At 39.0% G+C, this 25,039-nt stretch overlaps 1 protein-coding gene and 1 long non-coding RNA gene across 2 annotated transcripts; one reads left to right on the top strand and one right to left on the bottom strand.

The window, feature by feature from the left end:
* Window positions 1-380: 380 nt before the first annotated feature.
* LOC136701834 (tripartite motif-containing protein 54-like) lies at window positions 381-21,363 on the top strand. The gene is made up of 6 exons (XM_066676575.1): window positions 381-1,411; window positions 2,979-3,151; window positions 12,128-12,305; window positions 16,904-16,999; window positions 18,688-18,921; window positions 20,544-21,363. Exons 1-6 carry the CDS (start codon window positions 1,244-1,246, stop codon window positions 20,568-20,570), a joined length of 876 nt encoding a protein of 291 aa, XP_066532672.1. The 5' UTR covers window positions 381-1,243; the 3' UTR covers window positions 20,571-21,363.
* Window positions 3,004-22,388, bottom strand: LOC136701836 (uncharacterized). Its single transcript, XR_010803870.1, has 3 exons — window positions 22,329-22,388; window positions 22,024-22,078; window positions 3,004-3,130 (listed from the first exon to the last, which is right to left on the bottom strand). It is a non-coding gene; the product is annotated as an uncharacterized lncRNA (long non-coding RNA).
* Window positions 22,389-25,039: the final 2,651 nt, after the last annotated feature.

Below are 25,039 nucleotides of genomic sequence, written 5' to 3'. Positions count from 1 at the left end.
TCCATGGGAGGAAACCAAAACATATAGTCAGAATGAGCAAAGTTTCCACTTTCAAAACAGCTAGTTACTATCCTCAGTTTCTGAACAATTAAAAGTGTAATTAAAAGGAAAAGGGATGTAACAAATTGGAAAATATGCCTCTGTCCCAATTTCTTTGGAATGTTTGGTAGGCATCAATTTCTATATTGGTTTATATATACAAAATACCATCAAGTGGGAAACCTGTGAAAACATTTTTCTTTGTACTTTTGGCATTTAAATTAATGTTCAGGAGAAGGAACAAATCACAGATTTTGTATTTATTGCGTTTTACACAAAAAAATCCCAACTTTTTCAAATGAGATTCATATTGATGGTTTATGTATTACTTTTGTATTATTTCTTTATTTATTTTTATTATGTCATAGTTAGAAAAAAGTTAAGTATTGATTTCTAAAATAAATAAATTAATAAATCAAACAAAAATTATAAGCAGATAAATTTAATAGTGTCTGATGCACCACAGAATAATGTAGGATATAATTAAATATGCTATTCATAAGTGAAAATTGCATGCTTGCAAACTGCAATTTGAATATAAAAATGATTGTTCAGCCTTTACCCCTGGTTTTACTTTTTTGTTACCTGTGAAATGAATTTACATACTAACATTTAATGCCCAATGTTTTATGTTCAGTTATAACAACCATGTACTTAATAAAAGAAGGCTACATTTCACTTTGTTCCCTCTAGAGAATGTGTTACATTTCACACAATATCAAAATGCCCCAAATGATGTAATCTGTGCCTGTAAAAATGACAGCCCTTAAAATGTACACAAATGAACCACATTATTAATTCTGAGGTCTCATACTTGGGTTAAATATAGGTTAACTGGTCAGTTCTGTTTTTTTTTTTTGTGTGCATCTGTCATTGGCACTAGACTTATTTCATGATTCTGGTGCCATTGAGCTAACACATATCAACAGAGCCCTCACCCTCTTCTCCAATTACAGCAGATAACATACTCTGCAATACAGTCCCCAAAAGGGCAATGGCAGAGGGATTCCTGGGGAGGGGGTTTGGATAGTAACCCAACCCAGGATAAACAGTGACTAGTTTGGTTCACAGTCCAATGTTTGCAGGCTGGAAGGGCATGGACAGCAGAAAGAGGTCTAGCAGTGACATAGAAAACCACTATTAAACAAGACGCTGTGTTGAAGAGTGACACATTTCATAACAAGAGTAAAGGAAGGAGGTTGGAATGAACTTCGCGTTGGGTGTGAAGACACTGATGGGGGAATCCAGCTCCACGGAGAACATAGAGAAACAGCTTATCTGCCCTATCTGTCTGGAGATGTTCACTAAGCCTATCGTGATCTTGCCATGCCAGCACAATCTCTGCAGAAAATGTGCCAGTGATGTCTTCCAGGTAATTATTATTTGCTAAAGGTAATTAGGACCTATAAATATAGTCACTTTTATGCTCAAAACTTTGTATTTTTCTACTTGAGGGTGCACAGATATACATCTTTTAAAATCTCCAAAGAAAAGTTTTGACTGCTTAAAAGCACTGTTCATGACTGAAATCCAAATCTCTTCTTATAAAATTCATTGATTTCAATATTGACTTATTTTTGCTGTCAATAACACTGACTCTGAATTCAGTTATCCGTATGAAAGTAATCACAGCACAAAAGTGTTGCAAAACTAAACAACTTGTGTTACAAATGAGATTCTGTGGTAATTCAAAGAGTGAATAAAAACTACTTTTATAGAGACAAGTTCAATTTCAGCTACATATAACCAACAGTCGTTTTTGTCATCAAACATACCATTCCACCTTGAAAGACGCTGAGCTTTTGAACATAAACAGAGAGAACTGCAGTTACCCACAATCATAGATGTTGTCTTCAATGTGAGACTTTGAAGCAGCTGAAAATTATTTCTCCATGCTTTGTGCCAAGTGTCAGTTATAGGAATATAAAGCCCCTCAGCAGTGGGTTGTGGATGAGTGCAACTGTGCTGTCTTGACTGATGGCACTACATTCCATACTTTTGAGTAGGAGTAGTAAATGTGATCTAAAATTAAATATCCGATGTCAGTGATGACAAATAAAATCGTCACAGAAATGTTTTAGCATCTAGTGTTCCACAGTATTGAATATAATTACCAAAATGAAAACTGGTCTAAAATACAAATTTTCTGCTGTTGTTTGTAGCCCAAAAAGGTTTAGTTTCTCTGTGACTTTGGAAACTAGCTCTAATTAGATCTGCCAACAGCTGTTTAATTGGAGCAGCTTTATTCTTGTGAGAACTTGTAAACATCTGCATGGTTTTGAGGTGAAAGTCTCCATAATTTATTATTTATTTATTATATATATTATTATTATTATTATTATTATCGTTACACTTATATAGCGCCTTTCTAGATACCCAAGGACGCTTTACAATCTACACTGCTCAGAACACTCAATTCATGCACACACACACTGGCGAGAAGCGGCAGCCAAACGCGCACAGCGTACTCTCAACCAGAAACGACCGTCCACCTGGAGGACTGCATCGGGCACTAGGATTTCACCCAGGACAGAGCGCCAATCCATATCTGGGCACACACATACACACTCATTAAGTCACAAACCAGGACAGTTATTACAGAAGCCAATTCACCTACCCTCCATGTTTTTGGACTGTGGGAGGAAACCGGAGACCCCGGAGGAAACCCACGCAGACACAGGGAGAACATGGAAACTCCACCCAGATGGGACTTGAACCCAAGATCCCAGCGCTGGGAGGCGAACGTGCTAACCACCAAGCCACCGTGCCGCCAAATTTAGTAAAATTTGTAAACACAGTATTCTAAAAAAGCTATGCACAGCATTAAGAAATGTGAGCAACAGCACAGCATATTGTATATCTGCCAAGGAGAATGAAATGGGTGCATTACTAAGCCAGCAAAGTAACTTTTGATGCGCTCCTTTTCGCATGTGTCCTAGGCCTCCAACCCTCTCTGGCAAAGCCGCGGTCCTGTCTCAGTGTCGGCAGGGGGTCGATTCCGCTGTCCATCTTGTCGGCATGAGATAGTGCTGGACCGTCACGGAGTCTATGGCCTTCGGAGAAACCTCCTTGTGGAGAACATCATCGATATCTACAAACAAGAGTCCACTAGGTCAGTCTCTGTAGTGGAAATGCACTATTTACAGCCTTACTAGCTCTGGTGGGAGCCACAGTATATGTAAGAGTACTACGTATGTAAATACCCTTTTTAATTACATGCTGAATCATTTTAAAACCAGGTGTTTGTGTGTGTGTATGTTTAAGCGAGAGAATATTATTTCAGTATTTTATCTTTAACATGTTAGCTATGCAAATACATTACATGAAAATCATTTCAACACAACAGCTATCCTTCACATTATGTGAAAGTTTCAAGATGAAAGAACAAATAGAAATACTTCAAAATGACTTGGAATAAAATCTTTTTACATTGGCTTCCATTGAAAATGTAAAGTTTTTTTTCATACGCTTTTTCTTTGGACAGCAGCAGTGTAATTGCATATTTAAATATACAATATCTCGTTTGTCATTTTATAGTACCTGTTGAGTAGTGTTAAAAATAATATTGTCATTTTATTTTAAAATATAACCTATAAATAAGTATAAATACACTAGATTCGCAAATGCTATAATTGAAATCACAATCATTAATTAGTCTAAACCAAAACTTAAGAATTAATGAGTGTCTGGACACATTTGAATTTACGCTACAGACAAAACGATTGTCATTTCAGACCCTGATGATGTGCTACACTTTAAGGAGCAATCTGTAGAATATTTACTGTACTTAGTCATAAAATGTGTGGTACCAGGTGTCTTCAGTATTGAACCTTTTCACTCAATATTGAACCTTGAGAAGTGCCCAGTCCAGAGCGGCGCTCCTATGATCCCACCCACCAAGATCCTGCCTGTCATCCCGCCCTCTGTCCAATCATTTTACAGTCCATCGTGTGGCCAGGTTTAAAAACAGTGTCACACAGCCATGAAATGACCCAGTGTTATATTTTACAAGACCCCAAAAGCCCCACTGCCCTTCTAAAAATATCCATGACCAGAGTAAAAAAAATAGTGTTTGAGAAATGGAGGTTTGCAAGCAGTGACACCACTGAACAGAGCCAGAGCTGGCTAATTTTCTCCTGAACAAGTAACAGCAAAAATTTTCTGAAAACATATAGAAGTACAGGTGCCTATGAATACAAACCGGATTCCAAAAAAGTTGGGACACTAAACAAATTGTGAATAAAAACTGAATGCAATGATGGCAATATTTATTCGTAATAGAACATAGATGACAGATCAAAAGTTTAATCTGAGTAAATGTAACATTTTAAAGGAAAAATATGTTGATTCAAAATTTCACAGTGTCAACAAATCCCAAAAAGTTGGGACAAGTAGCAATAAGTGGCTGGAAATAGGAAATTGAGCATATAACGAACAGCTGGAAGACCAATTAACACTAATTAGGTCAATTGACAAAATGATTGGGTATAAAAAAAGCTTCTCAGTGTGTCAGTGTCTCTCTGAAGCCAAGATGGTAAGAGGATCACCAATTCCACCATTTTGCAGAAAGATAGTGCAGCAATACCAGAATGGTGTTACCCAGCGTAAAATAGCAAAGACTTTTAAGTTATCATAATCAACCGTGCATAAGATCATCAAAAGATTCAGAGAATCTGGAACAATTGCTGTGCGCAAGGGTCAAGGCCGTAAAACTCTACTGGATGCTCGTGATCTCCGGGCCCTTAAACGTCACTGCACCTCAAACAGGAATGCCACTGTCAAGGAAATAACAGAATGGGCTTAGGAATACTTACAGAAAGCATTGTCAGTGAATACAATCCACTGTGCCATCCGCCGTTGCCAGCTGAAACTTTACAGTACAAAGAGGAAGCCATTTCTAAGCAAGCTCCACAAACTCAGATGTTTGCACTGGACCAGGGGTCTTTTAAAATGGAATGTGGCAAAATGGAAGACGGTTCTGTGGTTAGATGAGTCACAATTTGAAGTTCTCTATGGAACACTCCATATCATGCGGACCAGAGAGGATAAGGAAAACCCAAGTTGTTATCAACGCTCCGTTCAGAAGCCTGCATCACTGACGGTATGGGGTTGCATGAGTGCTTGTGGCATGGGCAGCTTGCATGTCTGGATAGGCACCATTAATGCAGAGAACTACAGGGGTTGGACAATGAAACTGAAACACCTGGTTTAAGACCAGAATAATTTATTAGTATAGTGTAGGGCCTCCTTTTGCAGCCAATACAGCGTCAATTTGTCTTGGGAATGACATATACAAAACCTGCACAATGGTCAAAAGGGATTTTAAGCCATTCTTGCAGGATAGTGGCCAGATCGCTACATGATGCTGGTGGAGGGAAACGTTTCCTGAAACAAACCAAAGTGGCTCAATAATATTTAGATCTGGTGACTGTGCAGGCCATGGGAGATGTTCAACTTCACTTTCATCAAACAAATCTTTCACCAGTCTTACTGTGTGTATTGGTGCATTGTCATCCTGATACACGGCACCGCCTTCAGGATACAATGTTTGAACCATTGGATGCACATGGTCCTCCAGAATGGTTCCATAGTCTTTGGCATCTAGCACAAGTATTGGGCCAAGGGAATGCCATGATATGGCAGCCCAAACCATCACTGATCCACCCCCATGCTTCACTCTGGGCATGCAACAGTCTGAGTGGTACGCTTCTTTGGGTGTTCACCACACTGTAACTCTCCCGGATGTGGGGAAAACAGTAAAGTTGGACTCAGCAGAGAACAATACATGTTACACATTGTCCACAGCCAAGATTTGCACTCCTTGCACCATTGAAACCAACGTTTGGCATTGGCATGAGTGACCAAAGTTTTGGCTATAGCAGCCCAGCCGTGTATATTGACCCTGTGGAGCTCCCGACACACAGTTCTGGTGGAAACAGGAGAGTTCAGGTGCACATTCAATTCTGCCGTGATTTGGGCAGCCGTGGTTTTATGTTTTTTGGATACAATCCAGATTAACACCCGAACATCCCTTTCAGACAGCTTCGTCTTGCGTCCACGGTTAATCCTGTTGGATGTGTTTCCTCCTTCTTGGTGGTATGCTGACATTACCCTGGATACCCGTGGCTCTTGATACATCACAAAGACTTGCTGTCTTGGTCACAAATGCGCCAGCAAGACGTGCACCAACAATTTGTCCTCTTTTGAACTCTGGGATGTCACCCATAATTTTGTGTGCATTGCAATATTTTGAGCAAAACTGTGCTCTTACCCTGCTAATTGAACCGTCACACTCTGCTCTTACTGGTGCAATGTGCAATTAATGAAGACTGGCCACCAGGCTGGTCAAATTTAGCCATGAAACTTCCCACACTAAAATGAAAGGTGTTTCAGTTTCATTGTCCGACCCCTGTATGTTCAGGTTCTAGAACAACATATGCTCCCATCTAGACGTCATCTCTTTCAGGGAAGACCCTGCATTTTTCAACAAGATAATGCTAGACCACATTCTGCAGCAATCACAACATCATGGCTACGTAGGAGGACCCGGGTACTGAAATGGCAAGCCTGCAGTCCAGATCTTTCACCTATAGAGAACATTTGGCGCATCATAAAGAGGACGGTGTGACAAAGAAGGCCCAAGACGATTGAACAGTTAGAGGCCTGTATTAGACATGAATGGGAGAGCATTCCTATTTCTAAACTGGTCTCCTCTGTCCCCAGACGTTTGTTGAGTGTTGTAAGAAGAAGGGGGAATGCCACACAGTGGTAAAAAATGGCCTTGTCCCAACTTTTTTGGGATTTGTTGACGCCATGAAATTTTGAAACAACATATTTTTTCCTTTAAATGATACATTCTCTCAGTTTAAACTTTTGATCTGTGATTTGTTTTTTATTCTAAATAAAATATTAGATGTTGGCACCTCCACATCATTGCATTCAGGTTTTATTCGCAATTTGTTTAGTGTCCCAACTTTTTTGGAATCCGTTCTGTAGATTAAAAGGAGTAAACCCCATAGCTTTTGTGTTTTATTTAAAGAAAGTGAGGCATAGTTACGTTTGAAAGGTGTTAGGACGGTGTATTGTGTGTTGTATACAAAGAAGGTGATTGACAAATATACCACTATTATATATAAATATAATACCACTATTTGTTTTTTAAAGAAATTGATGTAGATTCATGTGTATTTCTCCTTGGTGTGTGTGTGTGTTTGTATGTGTGTTTTAAACAAATTAAGGAATAAGAAATGTGTTTGAAAAGCTTCACATATTCACCTATTTAATGTGGAACAGAGAATTCAAGCTTGGTAGTACACAGCAAATAAGTGTTTCTCTACGAAAATTGTGGATAAGGCCTGCCTGCTAAACAACATTTATTGTGGAAAGAAAAATCGATAAGTAACACCAGCAAACTCGTCTCATTTGTTAGTTCAGTTTTCCTCAAACTGGCAACCTGCTCGAGTTTCAGGTCTAGGGAGGAGGCAGAGTGATCTCTCCAGTGTTTTGAAACTGTATTATAGTTTACAATTTAAATGTTTGGTGTCAATATTACAGATTGCTCCTTTAAACACTCGGGCAGTTTCCCAGAAAGTGTTTAAGCCTAGTCCTGAACTATATCATCCTTTCAATGGAAAATCACAGAAATTATGTACTGCAGAACATGGTTTAATCCATGTGTAAGGCACGGGACCTCTACCAGAGTCCCGCACACCCAAACCGTTACCACCTATCCCAGTACCACCCACATTCCAAACTGGTACGTTACAAATTTACCTGGGGTCCCCGCTCAGGGATCTGGTGAGCAATGTGGTGAATTACCAAGGTGAGGGTACACAATTGATAACTTATTTTATCAAACTCTCAACAATACATTCAAGTACAGTAAACATCAAATTGGCCAGAGGAACCTCATAACATTGAGTAATTTTAATACAACCTACTGTTCCTGTGATATGACATGGACAAATCATACCCACTAGCCAACAGTCTGTTAAAATCCAGCTATTAGAGAGAGAGAATACGATACAGATACACAAGCGTTTAAGAACTAGAAGTTAAAAGAACACTATAGTTAGACAGCTGTATTTAACATACCCATTAATGATTCTCCGACACACAAGACCAGCAGAGAAATGACAAATGTATGATTACAGTTAGGAGCAAATGCTCATAAAACTTTACAAGAGTTAAGCTAAAAATTCTAATTCCCTAATACTAAAGGGCAGCATATAACTTAGAACCGTCCACAGGCTGAAATAAGGACAATTGGGCTGACCCTTGAGTTCACATATACTTCACTAAAAAATACAAGAAAACCCAATTCCAAAAGAAAAACACACTGCACGCTTATTAAAGACAACTCCTACAGTAAAATACACCAAACAAGGTTCACTTTGTGAAACAAAAGAGACTCAGGACTCTTGAGAAGTCCCTATTCCCCTTCAATCCACTGTGCGTTCTCAAAATTATTTATTACTGCCCCTAATCCAACCTAACCCTCTGGTCAGTACACAGAAATCCCACCGTATAGATATTTGGCACTCTATCCTCCCAGAACGCGCCCGTATAAATGACCCTTTCGGTCTTTTAATTAAACCAAACCCAGGGAAAGAAAGAACAGTACACAATTATCACTCTTCACCAAACACTTCTCCTGTGTCCATTCACTGTATAACACAGCAATACAGCTTTAGAGAGTTAATCATGTTAGTCCTCAACACAGAAGCCACTGCTAGATGCTGAATAAAATTTTCATACTGTATTTCAGCCTCCACTGTGCATACCGGGCTCACTGCAGTACGCCAAAGAAAATCTCCCCTTAGTAACCCTGGCTTTAGTTACAGGAAAATGTTTTAAAATGGAGAGCATCTACCAATCTACTAAATGGGAAAGAATCAGTCGCACACTGTCGAAGCTGGTTAACAAATGCTTCTGATTAAGAAACAAACGATACTTCAGCTAGTATCGCGAGACTCGACTACCCACCTTTCCTGCGAGTTTCTTAAAGGCACAGCGACCTATTGTCCTCATGAACATACTAGTGGCACTGGCTACACATGTCTATGAAACCACCCCTCAAGGTTCATTAATATACTGAGACAGCTATATAATAGTTTGTTTAATTTCACACTATGACATGGCTTTCTTAATGGTGAAAGCAGTATACACAAAACATGTTTCTTATGAAATGAAGGTTATAAATAGTTTATAGTAACAGCTTCTATTTTTACTAGGAAGGCTTACACTAGATGTTGAAATATTTTTTTTGTATGTTTATATCTGGATCACATTTGCCACTCTAAATAATCCCAAATGTACTGGATGGAGCTCCATCAATTCACAAGGAAACAGTTTCGTAATTCTACTCCCCAGTGCTTAGATGAGCTTTAAACCCATCTAATCGATGCTTGACACTGGGTATGGTGACCTTAGACTAATGTTCAGCTGCTTTATATTTTCTCCTTCAAGCTTTGTGTGCATAGTTAATAATGGCAAAATACATATACCATCACCAAAGTTCTAGAATGACCATTAAAAAAATGATCATTTTGTTTGTTCAAGTGACTTTGAACAAAGAGCCTCCAAGCTGCAAACCAGCGGTGTCCGAAACTGTGTCCTATTTACTATATAGTACACTTTTTTGAGATTCTGCCATTTTGTAATATGTGTAGTAGTGCACTCAAACAATACCACAATGTACCACTATAAATGGTGTATTAACCATGTACACTAGTGTATAGCAGACACTCATAATCCACTGCATTGTTTGGTCAAAACCCACACGAGGTAGTGTGCTTTCTGAATTCAGTTCCCTATAATAGTGCACTATATAGTGAGAAATATAGGGAATAGTGACTAACTGAAAAGTGAATAACTTTTCAGGTTGCCACTGCAAATTCTTCAATGCTTTCAGAAAACTTTTGACCCCCCTTCGGCTAAGTGTGTGTAGTGGTTCATGTGGGTGTTTCATCAGGTTGCGAAAGCAATTTTGCCGCACTACATAACATGACCCCAGACTTCTGTTATTGTTTCAAATCCTGAGCCAAAATGCTAAATATAACCAGGACACTTCATCCCTGAAGCAGTAAACAATGCGTCATTAATCCTCCTGAGCCAGAATGAGTGCAAATGGCAACACTATGGCAGACAATTTCATTCAGAAATAATTTTTAAAAGAAGAGTGTATAGTCTGGTCTAGTCAGATGTTACTGTCTGAGGGTAACAGCATGTTCTGTTAGCTCCAAGTTTGCCTCAGGCTTTCAGGAAAGCTGGAAATAAACTTTAATCCAAGGTTAGCTTAAAACCTTTTTTATACATTACAATGAATGATTTTATATATATTATATTTATATATTGTTCTGAAGTGTGCGAAATATGAATTCCAAATAGCTCAGTCAGAGAGAGGGCAAGGCTTTCTTTTCACTGATGGAAACATCCACATCATTTCTTTAGTTTTACCATGCCCCAAAATAGCACATTTGTTTGTTCTGTTAAATTTGCTTGTTAAATTTGTTACATTTATATATTTAGTTTATACAGTAATGGCACTTTGGTACTCACTCAGCCATGGCCTAAAGATGAAAAAAGTGGGCTTGGGACTGAAAGTTCACTGGTTTAGTCCCCTAGATTGGCAATACAAATAAGAAGGGAGTGAACAAACAGTGTTTCCTTGGCCCATGGCTTTGAGCAGGGAATGTAACCCCCAACAGCTCTTAGAGTGCCAGGGTGCTGGCCAACACTCAGTGTGTGTGTGTGTGTTTAGGCTTAGGGAGGTAGTACTTATGTTTAAGGTCAAGGTAAGTCTCCATGAAATGAACGGAAATCTATGTAAAGTCCTCTTTAAACCATGGACTATGTGTTTGTGTCTTCAGTGCCATATGGGTTAAATGTGGAAGCCAAATTTAGTTGCAAGGCAAAAAAGCATAATTTATATCTTTTTTGAAAAGACCTCAAGGAGATCACATGCTTTAAAACAATTAAGTAATTTTCATCAAATCAGGTCTTAAAGGATAAATAACCAACTTGGGAATAACATAAGAACAGATATATATTTTTATGGATTTGTTTCAAAATTATTGAATGATTCTAGCTCCAAATCTTGCTCCAACCTGATACAGCCACTGGGTGGCATTACTTTACCAATTTCGTTGCTGTATTTGTTGAATATCCAAGCCAACATCTCTAGACACGCAATCCCTCACCCACTTGACAAGCCATTAAAGATTAATGCATCATGACAGGAGCATTTTGAAAAGGTCTTTGTGAGTAATCCTCTCATTTTGGTTCAGAATACTGAATGAGACTTATCAGTCACTTTCAGCTGCTTCAAAAGGTGACAGAGTTCTGAACTCTCCAAACTAGCTGCCTGAAGAACGTGGCATCACACCCATGAGGTCACTGCAAGAGGACAGCCATGTTGCTTATGAGTCTGTTGTAAAAATTTTGTATCACTAAACAGACACAAAGGAGTTTACCTTGGAACTAGAATAAACATACAAATGTTTTAATGACTTGTATTTAACGAACGATCTAAGTATTTTCAGGTGTGATTTGTGTTGTGTATCATTTTCAGTACTGCGGTGACACTGAGTGGGTGGTTTGTTAATATGTTATGTTGATACGAGCGGACACTTGCTGCTGGAGTTTTTCAACACTGTCTACTCACTGCCCACTCTATTAGACATGTACCACTTTGGTCCATCTTTTAGATGTAAAGTTATGGACAGCACCTTATCTGTTGCTGCACAGTTTATGGTGGTCATTTTCTAGTCCTTAATCAGTAGAGACAGGACACCTGAAAATCTTGCACAGTTAATTGGTGATAAATTGGTGACCAGGCAGGCCAAGGAAGTGGTGCAATCTGGCAGAGACATTCTTGGGAAACCCCTGTTGTGTGTGGGCGGGCAATATCCTGCTGACAAATGGCATTTGGAAGTCCTGCCATGAGCGGGAATATGTGACCCCAGTATGTCCTGAACATATCACAGAGCTGCCAGTGTCCCTCGTATCACTACTAATACTAATACTATTGTTTTCTAATGCTGCTGGTCTCTCTGACCAACCTGTACACATTTTGTTCTCTTTGTAGGTCACTCCCCAAAGCAGAGCAGCAGCAACAGCTGCTGATGTGTGAGGAACATGCAGAGGAAAAGATCAACATCTACTGCCTCACATGTGAAACACCCACTTGCTCCATGTGCAAAGTGTTTGGTGTACACAAGGACTGTGATGTGGCCCCACTACAGACAATCTACAAAAGGAAAAAGGTAGAATAAATTATAGCTACCTGACTATCTGACATCTTTAAATTTGGTTTCATGAAATTAAATATGGTGTGCCTGTTCATAGAGTTAATTAAATAAGTCCATATTGCCCACATATGGAGCAAGAATAAAGCAATATTCTCATCTCTTTTCATGATTATCTGTGTTGGGAGAGCCAATGTTTTGGGCCATTTTTCTGCCATGAGCAGTGTGAGAGGAAGCCTTGACTGACAGAGCCATTTTGTTTTTTTAACCGCTTGCTGACACCAGGATTTCATAAACATATTATACTGGTTTCCGGCGCGCAAACAGACCAGAGATGTGGCAAATGGTGAGGAAACATTTTCTGAATTTCATGAAATGTGTCCTTTGATTACAATCGTGTATGTCACCTTTAATGCCATTGCTTTCAAGTGATACTCAAGATGAATATATGAATGAGTTTGGCTGTTACATACATTCATATCTTATGTTTTTAACACTGCTGTCACAGAGAACACATGGTTTGTATGCACATACACATTTTACCTCATGAAGACCCACGTCTTCACCACAGGACATATCAAACAGAGTGTGGGACGAGTGCACCTGCTGGGACAGTGTGAACTAAAAAGAAGAAACAGATGTGTGTAGATAATGCACAACGCAGCAAGCATCTCATACCACACTGGGCTAAATCTCATATCACTGCTCAGGTGTCAATATATACTCATCAGGCACTTACTCACTCAGGCACAAAAAAAATATTAAAAAAAAGGAGAACAGTATGTCACATAGCTCCAAAAAGTAGTAGCATCCATCTTAAAGCCTGCAGTTTGTCCACACTTTGGTCCAAACCCATAGCAGTATATCCTAGTCTGTCTGAGATCAGTATATAGATTTACTGTACTCTCAGAAAAAAAGTACGGTAGATTTACATTCTGAAATGAAGCATGAATAACTTACGTTCACAATGGCAAGACAGCTCTGTGCTTGCCCTATATAAGATGCAGGGAAAATCAGAATGACTAATTTTAAACAAAGACAGATCAGAAAAAAAACAGACTGGATTTTTAATTTCACAATTTGTGGGATTGTGGGAGTTCAAGATGTCCAAGTTAATGTACTAATGCACAGTCTTTTTTCATAATAAGTCCCATATAATGTTTTAAAGTGTTTTTGTATGATTTATAATTGTAATTTTAAATTCAAATATTCTGCTGCTCTTTTGTGATTTTATGATAAATTAAATTTTATAATAAATAAAAAAATAAATTTAAGTATTAATACGCTGTGTTCACACTCACTAACATCAAAATCATAATCTTTATATCATCTAATAATAATTTATAGTAACAGCTTCTACTTTTCTAGGAAGGCTTTACACTAGACGTTGAAATATTTTCCTTGTGTGTTTATTTCTAGATCCACTCCAACTCATTTCAGATATATCACTTCACAAGAAAGCATTTCAAAATTCTCCTCCCCAGTGCCTAGATGAGCTTTATGCCCTTCTAACTGATGCTTGGCACTGGGCATGTTGAACTTAATATTTAGCTACTCTAAATGCAATCTCATTCAATCTTTGTTTGCACTGTTAAATGCCTGTATACTTTATAGTAAGTTAAAATATATATATTAAATAAAAGTAAAAAATAAATAAATAAATAAATAAAATATATATATATATATATATATATATATATATATATATATATATATATATATATATATATATACACACACACACACACACACACACACACACACACAGGGGCCTCACCCTGGAGCCAGGCCTGGGGGAGGGGCTCCTTGGCGAGCGCCTGGCTTTCACTCATGGGCTCAGCCCGAAGGCGTAACATGGGTCCACTCTCCCATGGGCCTACCACCTGTGGGATAGGTAGTAGTCCAGGTCTGGTACATTGTGGATCGGGTGGCAGCCGGGGTCGGGGGCCCTGGCGTTCTGATCCTTGGTTACTGACACTGGCTTTTGGTACATGGAACGTAACCTCTCTGGTGGGAAAAGAGCCTGAGTTGGTGCGAGAGGTTGAGAGGTACCGGCTAGATATAGTTGGGATCACCTCACAGTATGGGCTCTGGAACCAATCTCCTTGAGAGGGGGTGGATGCTATTTCACTCTGGAGTTGCCTAGGGTGAGAAGCGTAAGGCAGGCGTGAGCTTACTCATAGCACCCCCGCTTATGAGAGGGTAATTTCCCTGCTCCGTTGGGTTGGTTAAAGGGCTCTGATTGTTGGTTGTGCTTATGCACCAAACAGCAGTTCCTTCTTGGGGACCCTAGAGGGGGTGCTGGAGAACACTCATTCTGGGGACTCCATTGTTCTGCTGGGGGACTTCAACGCTCACGTGGGTAATGGGCATGATTGAGAGGAACGGCCCCGCTGATCTGAACCCGAGTGGTGTTCAGTTATTGGATTTCTGTGCTCATCACCGTTTGTTCATTGCGAACACCATGTTCGAGCATAAGGGTGTCCACAAGTACAACTGGCATCAGGATACCCTAGGCCGCATTTCGATGATCGACTTTATAGTCGTATCATCAGACCTGCGGCCATATGTTCTGGACACTCGGGTGAAGAGGGGTGCTGAGCTGTCAACTGATCATTGTGGTGAGTTGAATCAGATGGCGGGGGAGGATGCCAGACAGACCTGGTAGGCCTAAACGTGTGCTGAGGGTTTGCTGGGAACGTTTGGCAGAGGAACCTGTCAGAAAGACTCCCACATCCGGCAGAACTTCGACTGCATCACAGGGGAAGCCGGTGACATTGAGTCTGAATGGGCCATGTTCCGGACCTCCATTGTTAAGGCGGCTGAACGGAGCTGTGGCTGGAAGGGGGACGCCCCCGAGTGAGGGAGGCTGTCAAGCTGAAGAAAGAGTCCTATCGAGCCTCGTTGGCTCGGGGGACTCCAGAGGCACCTGACAGGTACAGAGGAGCCAAGCAGCTCGCAGCTTCGGTTGTCGCTGAGGCAAAAACTCGGGTGTGGGAGGAGTTCTGTGAGAACATGGAAAACGCCTTTCCGTCGGCTCTGAGAAGTTTCTGGCAAACCATCAGGCGGCTCAGGAGAGGAAAGTGGATTTCCACCAACACTGTATATGGTGGGGGTTGGGAGCTGTTGACCTCAACTGGGGACATCATTAGGCGGTGGAAGGAATACTTTGTCTTCTGCAGAGGAAGCAGAGTTTGGGGAGAGTCTGGTTCATATTGCCGGCAGCAAGTCCGACTGGTTTCCAGTCGGAGTTGGACTCCATCAGGGCTGCCCGTTGTCACCGGTTCTGTTCATAATTTCTATGGACAGAATTTCTCGGCATAGCCAAGTGACGGAAGGTGTCCGGTTTAGTGGAAATGAGTTTTCTCCGCAGGGTGTCTGGACTCTTTAGGGTTAACAGGGTTAACAGGGAGACAGGGTTAGGAGCTCAGACATCCGGGAGAGACTCGGAGTGGAGACACGTCTTCTCATTAGTCATTGGTGGAATAGGTCTATTTACTGTATAGAACTGTGTACCAGCCCTCCCTCTGCACACACCAAGGTATGAAGGTACATATGAAGGTGAGCACTTCTGCAAAAGAACCCTTGACAAGGCCACAGATGTTCACTGAAAACCATTCCAGGTGATGATCTCATGAAGCTGATTGAGAGAACGCCAAGAGTGTGCAAAGCTGTCATCAAAGCAAAAGGTGGCTACTTTGAAGAAACCTCTCTCAATAAATCCATGGTGCTTGAATTTGATGCTGTTCTTTCTTTGTATTAAACTTTTTTTATATCCAGGTAAGATGGTGTCAGCTGAGACTTTCTTCAACATCTTCACATCATTGCTATTTAGTAAACACCAAATTACATCATTGGCTGCCCAGCTCAGTTCAAAACCTCCTGCTTCCAGTGCTATGTCCAGTAATGAAAGTCTTCTCATCAGGTTACAGCTGGCCCTGAGAAATGACTCACCCCACCCTGAGGCGTTTGAGTCATAGTTTGCCTCCTCTGGTCTTTTACTTGACTTTAGATGCTGCTCTCAGCTCATTCTTCTCACTATCTACCATCTACCAGATGAACAATGAGTAATAGCGCTATCATCTCCCACAACAGTGAAGCGGCATGAATGGAGGACACCATATGTCAGTGTGTTATGTGCAATGTTGCCGAAGGTCAATTTGCACGACTGGGAGAAGTTCCCTGCTCATGGCTGCTCCTGCCAAGAGAGAGAGAGAGCCCCACTTGATTAGCTGGCAATGGCATGATGTAATGCCAGTCTGAGCCAAGATGGAGCTCAAGCAGCCATGGCCCGAATGCTGCAGTGGTAGGCCAGCTCCCATTAACAGTCATGACTCCACACAGGTGGCTGCAGTGACCTTTTTCTCTTGTCCAGTGAATCACAAATTACAAAGGCAAATGAGCAGGAGTTTTGTCAGTTTATAACTACTAACATCCTTATGAACACAGCTATCAGTTCACACACTGTACTGTTCCTCCTTGTTTGTCAGAGCGGATTTGACAAGTGAAATAATCAAGTCTGACACTGTTGTCTTGTGAACGATGACTCTTAGAGAATTATGGTCATGTTGAGTATGAAGCCTGGTCACTCACATTGTTGCCCTATTTTCTTTCAGAATGAGCTTAGGGAAGGCATTGCTGTCTTGGTCACCGGAAATGACAGAGTCCAGGCCCTGATCTCACAGATGGAGGACATTTGCAGGACTATTGAAGTGAGAACCAAACGTTCATCTACATTTAAGCATCTCAACCTGCTGTCAAGCACACAGTAACTGTGTTGGAAACTGTGCCTGATTCACTTTATAGTGCACAATCTTGTGGTAGTGTCTAAAAACATAGTGGACAATTTGTAGTGCACTGAAACAATCGCACAATGCACCGCAAAAATAGCACACATGTACACAGGCAGATATCATATTAAACATAATCCGCTGCATGATTTGGCAAAAAAAAAAAAATGCATGAATTAGTGTCCAAAATCTTTCACTACCCCCCAGAGTAATATAAGGAATAGGGAGCCATTTCAGATACAGGGTGGGTTGTGCCCCTTGGATGGATTGTGATTCAAAAAAAAATAATAAAAAATTATGAACATTTGCACGAATGTCCACTGCAACCCAGACTGTCTAGTTAGCCCAGCCGTTGCTGTTTTAACTAGGAATGGACTGATACCATTTTTTCCCTTCCGATACTGGTACAGATATTTCATGTTCAAGCATCTGCCGATACAGAGTACAGATGCCAACTCTATCTATTTTAACTACTAGTTAGGTGCCTATAAATCCAGAGAATTATATTGCTATACCTACAGATTTTATTTTGTGAAGCAGTGTTCTGTATTGCTAATGAGATATAATAAGCTTGAATAAACATTTAGTTCTTAATTAACATTAAAAAAGTTTCAGAGCCATGAAAAAATAAATATTTCCATAATGCAGTAACAAGTACAAATAGGAAGACACAGTCTAGCCTGACTGAACAGCTTTTTACACTGACATAAGAATATTTGTCACGAGTGAAATGCACAAAGGACTGCTGCTGACCTGTAAAAATTTTTTAATATTTTTGTATCGAAATCACGTTTCAGAGCAGTCACAGCATATCAGACATTTGATTATTTCGACCCAACATTGGACGTAGGTGCGTAGTGTAAATTCTCCAACTCTAGGCTGAATGAGTCCCTTCAACAGCCAATGAAAACAGAACAAAAAGTAAACACAGGCACGTGCAGTGGAGCTCTACAGTGGAGAACAGATTAAACGGTAAACATATGAATAAGTACAATATATTACATATTCACATGTCCCCAAATAATGAGCATTACCTGGAGGAGAACATAGTGCGCCATACAATATTCCATTCCACCTTAAATGACTCAACACTGTGACGAGCGCTATGGCTACTGCTGTTTCTGAACAATTTAAGGTGGATAGCCGTAACCGTGTGCTATTCTACTAATCTCCAGCTCCCGCTGTAGTGTGTTGAGACCTCACTGACTGTTTTTTCATCCATGACCCAAAGACATTTTACGTGTTTTTTTTCTTCACAAATATTGCAAACAATAACCGCAGTAGATCGCGTGTCCATATTTATCTATGTCTGTAAGGAGTTTGTGGTTGTGTAGTGTGGTATCCCTAGTCATTTAGTGTGCGACATTTTTCCAGTCCATCCAGTAAAAATTGACAAAAACAGTCGTGTAGTTTGAAATACCCAGTCTGGTTATAATCTGCCCCAACTTTAATTTGAGCTGCAAAGTGCATGCCATATATGCCATATATATATGTGTGTGTGTGTGTGTGTAACGTAATGACAAAGCCTGTGGTAACAAAATCTCTTTAATCTTTTAGATAGACATAGGTCCGCGGCTAATCCAACAAGATTTATGACTTGTGATTTTCAGGAGAATGGCCGGAAGCAAAAGCAACAGCTGTGCGACAAATTTGACACACTCTACACCATTTTGGATGAACGTAAAAAAGAGCTGATAGACAGTATCATCCGTGAACAGGACCTAAAACTCTGCCATGTCCGCTCCCTCATTCGACACCACGGAGACCACCTGGAGGTGGCTGTCAAACTGGTAGAAACTGCCATTCAGTCCATGGAAGAGCCACAGATGGCTGCGTTTCTTCAGGTACTGTATTCCCAAGAACTTTCTGCAGTGATATAATCATTGTGGATGTTAATGCCACATCAGACATCATGTACTGCATATTTTAAATATACCCATTTTCCACAAGTTAACAGAGTTCCCTGGGGTCTTAATAAAATATCCATGTCATTAATTAGTAAAACACTACATAGATCAAACTGCACAGCATTTTTCTTACACTGTATAAACAGCCCTCTAAAGAAAGACTAGTCTCAGCATCAGCTGAAAACCAAGCTCTTGATTTTTAGTTCCTTTCAATTTGTTCTTTTTTTCTCACCTCTTTTTCACCATTTTAATTGGTATGGTTATTTCACTGTGCTTGTGCTTATTAACTTCGTCTTTGTGTCTCACATAGAGAGGGGTTCAGTGTTGTGATTGGAAATACTTAATTCTGTCATTTTATAAAAAAATAACCTAATTTTTAGTGTTCATTCACTAACATCGCAATCACCATCTTTAAGAAATTTAAACCAAACCTTATACATACGTTTTGACACAAAATTATCCCAAACAACAGAACAAATCCATGCATGTGCTTTTGCAGCTCTTCCTTGATGGAACTCATAATGAATGCAGTGACATAAGTCCTTCTCACTTGCCATTTTCAAACTGCTTAATTTTTGTTTGATAAAATGACAACTTCATTTTTAATAGTATGCCAAAGTTACCAAAACATGGCCAAAGGGTAGAAGAATGTTTGCATTTTGAATTACTAACCAAATATCTACAGGTCTGATCACTAGTAATAAACACAATGTTACTAAAAGCTGTACAAATAAATGTTTTATTGTGTAACTTATAAAGGTTACACAATAAAACTTTTATTTGTACAGCTATTAGTAACATTGTGTTTATTACTAGTGATCAGACCTTTAGATATTTTGTTCCTTTTACCATTGTGAACCATTCTGACAAATGACTCTGGAATGGTGCATTAACAACAGATCACTCTAATTATATTTGTTCACAATTTCAAAAATTGAGATATTTAGAAATAAAACAAACCCTTCATGGATGACCCTTTAAAGAACCAGATTTTCACTCCATTTGCTAATCATTAGCACTTGGGCTCCTGGTTCTTGTGCACATTTGCTGTGGCTGTTAAGAGTGAGCACGTTCACTGCTACTAAAAATCCACTAGTGGAGACTCAATCTACTGCTCAAGCTCCTCATATTCTGGCTACTGATTGACATGGCACCTTGTCACCACACTTTAAATAACTTTTCCTAATGAGCCCAGACAAGTAAATATTGATTTCCACAATCTCCACCGCTGGGGAACTGTGCTAGCTTGAGTACTGTATTTGAGGAGTTCTTCCACAGCCATCAAGGCACTTCCTTGACTAAGGGTTTTGCATTGTTTAAAGAGACATGTAGAGGGGCAGGTGAAAAACATCTTCATAAAACTGCTGCATCAGACACTAGGAGATATTCTTGTTTAAAAATCACTTGCGGTACCCACTCAGTTTACTATCTAACAAGAGGTTGTGACACAGTTTGTCACAGTGTGTTCTTTTGCGGGGTTCACAGGGATGTTGAGAAGATTGAGGGATTTGTCATTCCAATATTTTGCTATCTAAACAGAGATTTTCTGCCTCCCACAGAGTGCAAAAGAAGTCTTTAAAAAGTAAGTCCTTCTTGAAGATTGTTTGTGCATTTGTTGAATTAATTTGGTGCCTGTGTGCGTATGCCATTAATAAACTAATAGCAAACTAACAGCAGATTCTATATCAGAATCTTTGAGAACGACTTTGAGAAAGGTCAGTATTGTTACTGAGTTCTAACAGAGTACATAAGTAATATCTGTACTGGCCATACATTTGGATAAAATTCTATGTCACTGAGGCAATAAATAAATATTCCAAGATCCTGGGGTTGTGTGTTCTCACCGTTTCCATGTGGGCACTCTGGTTTTCTTCCACAATCCAGAAACACATGTTGTTAGGTGGATTGTTTACTTAAAAGTGTCCATGGGTGTGTGTGAGAGAAACTTGATGTGTGTGTGTGATGTCCTGTGATGGACAGGCGCCCCTGTTCAGGATGATGGGTTTACTGAAGATGAATAAATGCATGAGCACTGATGTGTTTAGTAAGAATTATGTCTAACACTGAAATATTTATACATATAAATAAAACTGCAAAACTTCTAGGTAAATATAAAATGTCAATTTTTTTTTTTTACAGTGAATAAAAATGCCTTGATAATGTTGTACAAACAGCAGCCATCTCAAAGGCTACAATTCTAACATTAGGGTAGTAGGTATCTATCCTATCTGTGGCTTTTACAATAAAAAAATAGCAACTTAAAAATCAATTAATGTCATAACTAGCAGTTAAAGGAGCAATATGTTATACTGACACCAAACGTTTAAAATCGGAACTATAATACTGTTTCAAAACAGTGGAGAGAGATGTCTGCCTCCTCCCCATAAGTGCAGCTCGAACATGTTGCCAGTTTAAGGAAAACTCAAATGAACAAGCAAGAGATGAGTTTAAAAACTTAAGCCATAATAGCTAAGAAGAGTGTGCGATAATCAACATATTTACACAGAAAAGTGTTCATCATTTCCCTAAAACATCTATCTATGCAGAAAAGTGTACATGTGGCTGCCATTTCCCTGCACTTACAAGTCTTTTCTGTCCAAATCCACCTGAAATATTTCAACTGGATATGGCTGGTGTTACATTTGTTCCACCTTACATGTGTCGGTTTACACGGTCTAATGGCGATATTTGCCAGGTTCTTGAATTCTCTGTTCCACCTTAAAAGCCAAAGCTTGCACTATAGCTTTTAAAGCTTTTTGAAGCAACTGTTATTCTACTTTATCCGTTATGTATGTAACTAATTGTATGCAATGTCACTAAACATTTACTACACTACTTAAGTGGAGGGCAAAAATATAGGTCGCCGATTTCCCTGCAAGAAGGGAATGTCTAAACCAAATTAAAATTTAGACTAGTGTAACCCGCCCACTTTGTGTGTGTGTTACGCCTGATGAAACCTGCGTTGTGTTCTGGCGTGTAATTATGGGACATGAGACAGAACTGGATCTCTAGTTCCTTTAATGACAGCACACTCCATACCTGTAGTACAGGAAAACAATCATGAGTCGTGTGTCACGTATCTGCTAGGCTGGCTCTAGCAAAATATATCAATGAAAATACAACTTAACAAAAATAATACACAAAGTACATGAAAATAAATCAGGAAAAACAAATCCTCATTTCTAACCAGGAACATTTTGGTATTTTGGAGTATAATACAAAATAATTAACAGGAATTAACAACATATTAACTCTGTTGCACTAAAAACATATTAACAGGCATCTAACAGTCTTCACTATACAAATTTATTTTGTTGCACATAAATAAACAAATACCTCCATACCTGTAGTACAGGAAAACAATCATGAGTCGTGTGTCACGTATCTGCTAGGCTGGCTCTCCTGACGAGAGAAAACGCGTGCCATTAAAACACAGGACAGATCTCCCTTGCTCGTGGCCAAGCTAAATTAGCGCGCTAGCATTAGCCATATATTCTCAAGATAAAACTTGCTAAAATAACAAGCTCAAACCTCTGCAAACTCACACAGTACAAGTCAAAAAAACTAATCGGACAAAATACAGCAGTGTAATCATATGCAAATTACAATTAATAGCTTTAGCAAACTTCGATCAGTCAGAGAGCAACATAGCAGCAACCTACCTCCGGCCATGCAAGAAAGCTCTGTGACCTGGCACACACGCACCTACGTCATGACGCAGCGCACGCACGCACACACACACAGAGGTTTTAACCCAAAATGAACATGACAAAAAAAAGAGTGAAAATTGGTGAAATTCACAAGTACATAATCCAATTGTTATACTATACAAGGCTGGTGTTATTTTGCCTTCAACCATAAATGTCATTTTAGAAGGCAGATCCTTGCTTCCTGTTCACAATTTTTGTATTCAAGCATTTTGTTCCACCTTAAATGGGTCTGTTTAAGAATCTCCAGCTACTTATTAAATACTCATTTCCACCTTAAACAGTTATGCGAAGCTAAAGCTAGCACTAGGTTTATAAACAAAACTCGTTTTGAAACACTTCTTATTTCCCATTTTATCCATTTAACACACGACCAAGTGTACATCATGTCACTAAAACATCTACCTACTACAGAAACGCTTATATTTGCTGTGTACTACCAAGTTTGATTTCTCTGTTCCACCTTACATAGGAGAATATGTGAGGCTTTTCAAACACATATTTGTTTGTGTATACAGTATAGTTTTTCTATAGTATAGTTTGCTGTTACATGTTCAGGAAAAAAAATGAGTCGGTTCTGGCTCTGTTCTGTAGTGTTGCTGCTTTTATGCTTATGCTTTTATTATTAAGTATAGTAACTATCCTACAGATTGCTACTTTAAAGTTGTTGTATTCAACTTAGTGACACACAATAGATGACAACAATCCTACTGGGTTTTACTATTTATTTATTTATTTATTCATTCCTTCCTTCCTTCCATTTTTAACTTTTTTATTGATATGAAGAAAAGGTAAAGCTTCATATGATGCTGTAGGTGCAGATGCAACCCAACCCTGTAAAATGATCCAAATAAGTTATCACTATATAATCAGTTCACACAGTAAGTTACAGTGAACTAACTCACTGGGAATACAGGGGTGAGTTGTTTTAACTGGGGGCTACAGAAATGTGTTTCCCCTTCTATATTAAAGCTAGAGTGCAATTAAAAGTGGAAAAATTATGCAAAATATTTGTCACCATATCATCAATTTAAACAGTAGGTTACAGTGAACCAACTCACCTTTATTCTGAGAATATAGGGAGGTTTTAAGGTTTTAACTGGGCTTACAGAAATGTTTACTCTTCTTTATTATAGTTATAGTGCAATTTAAAGTGTTATTATTTGGATAATGTGTTCCCCCTTCTATATTAATTTTAAAGTACATTAAAAGTATAATAATGATCCAGGTGATTTATCACAGTATATTCAGTTCACACAGTAAGTTACAGTCAACAAACTCACCTTTATTCTGAGAATACAGGGTGGGGCATTTTAACTGGGGGCTACAGAAATATGTTTCCCCCTTCTATATTAAATCTAGATCCTGGTGATCCTAAGGATCCTGGTGATTTATCACTAGTCAGTTTAGACAGTAAGTTACAACCAACTCTCATTTATATTAAGAATTCTCACATATAATCACATAGGTTGGCAAACTTCTCCTAATAATGTTATTCAGAGTTCAGTATTTTAATTTATTTATATGCATTATTTCAAAATGTGTATTTTATGATATTTGGACAGCAGTATATGTATCTTTACCTTTGACTTGTTTACCATGGAAATTCAGGCTATAGATATCATGTGTTAACCCCGTGTATGGGGTTTTGATTTGAAGAACTTTGGAAATAAATGTACATCTACTAACTGGTGAACCTCATTAACTTGGACTTTATGAAAAAGGGAGGATTTTTTATGAAGGTTCGGGTGGTTTTTGGTAGTTAGGCTACCAGAATGGAACAAACGTCAGTTATGTGGCTGTGCTGTGCTTTTGGTTTAGGAAACCCTCTACAACGTATATGTACATTATTATATCATTTACTGATTGTTTATGGTTTGTGTGATTTTTGCATTTAATTCATTTTAACAATACATTTTATCACAAATATTAGCTATTTTTGGACTTTACATCCCTATTCCAGTTTACACCATTTCACATTGTTTTCTCAAAGAATTTCAATAATGCTGTATATTGCTGCTTGATATAGCTGCTTCAACATTGGCTCCCTTCTGCCTGTTCACTTCTTACTTGTAGGTCTATTCATTTTTTGATTTATGCTATAAAAATATTCACTAAATAATTATGTAATGTAAATACTTAAATGAAAATCCGAAGACAGTTGAACCACATTTATACATTTGAAACATTGTAACCACACTGTATTATAAATAAAGTTGTGTTGGAAGGTTTATACTGTACTGAAGGGGATATGACTTGATACACTCCCCTCGACTGTCACACCTATCGAGTCTCCCACACAAATTCTTATCTTATCATTGTTACTGAGTCTTTTACATATTCCTATC

The sequence above is a fragment of the Hoplias malabaricus genome, chromosome 7 (assembly GCF_029633855.1).
Source record: "Hoplias malabaricus isolate fHopMal1 chromosome 7, fHopMal1.hap1, whole genome shotgun sequence".
NCBI lineage: Eukaryota > Metazoa > Chordata > Actinopteri > Characiformes > Erythrinidae > Hoplias > Hoplias malabaricus.
Note: the sequence above shows the minus strand (reverse complement) of the source record. Positions and strands in the feature narration are given on the sequence as shown.

Coding starts and splice junctions, on each gene's coding strand:
- LOC136701834 (XM_066676575.1), top strand. CDS start 1,244: ATGAACTTCGCGTTGGGTGTGAAGACACTGATGGGGGAATCCAGCTCC. Junction 1,412..2,978: donor GTGCCAGTGATGTCTTCCAG/GTAATTATTATT, acceptor CATGTGTCCTAG/GCCTCCAACCCTCTCTGGCA. Junction 12,306..16,903: donor CAATCTACAAAAGGAAAAAG/GTAGAATAAATT, acceptor ATTTTCTTTCAG/AATGAGCTTAGGGAAGGCAT.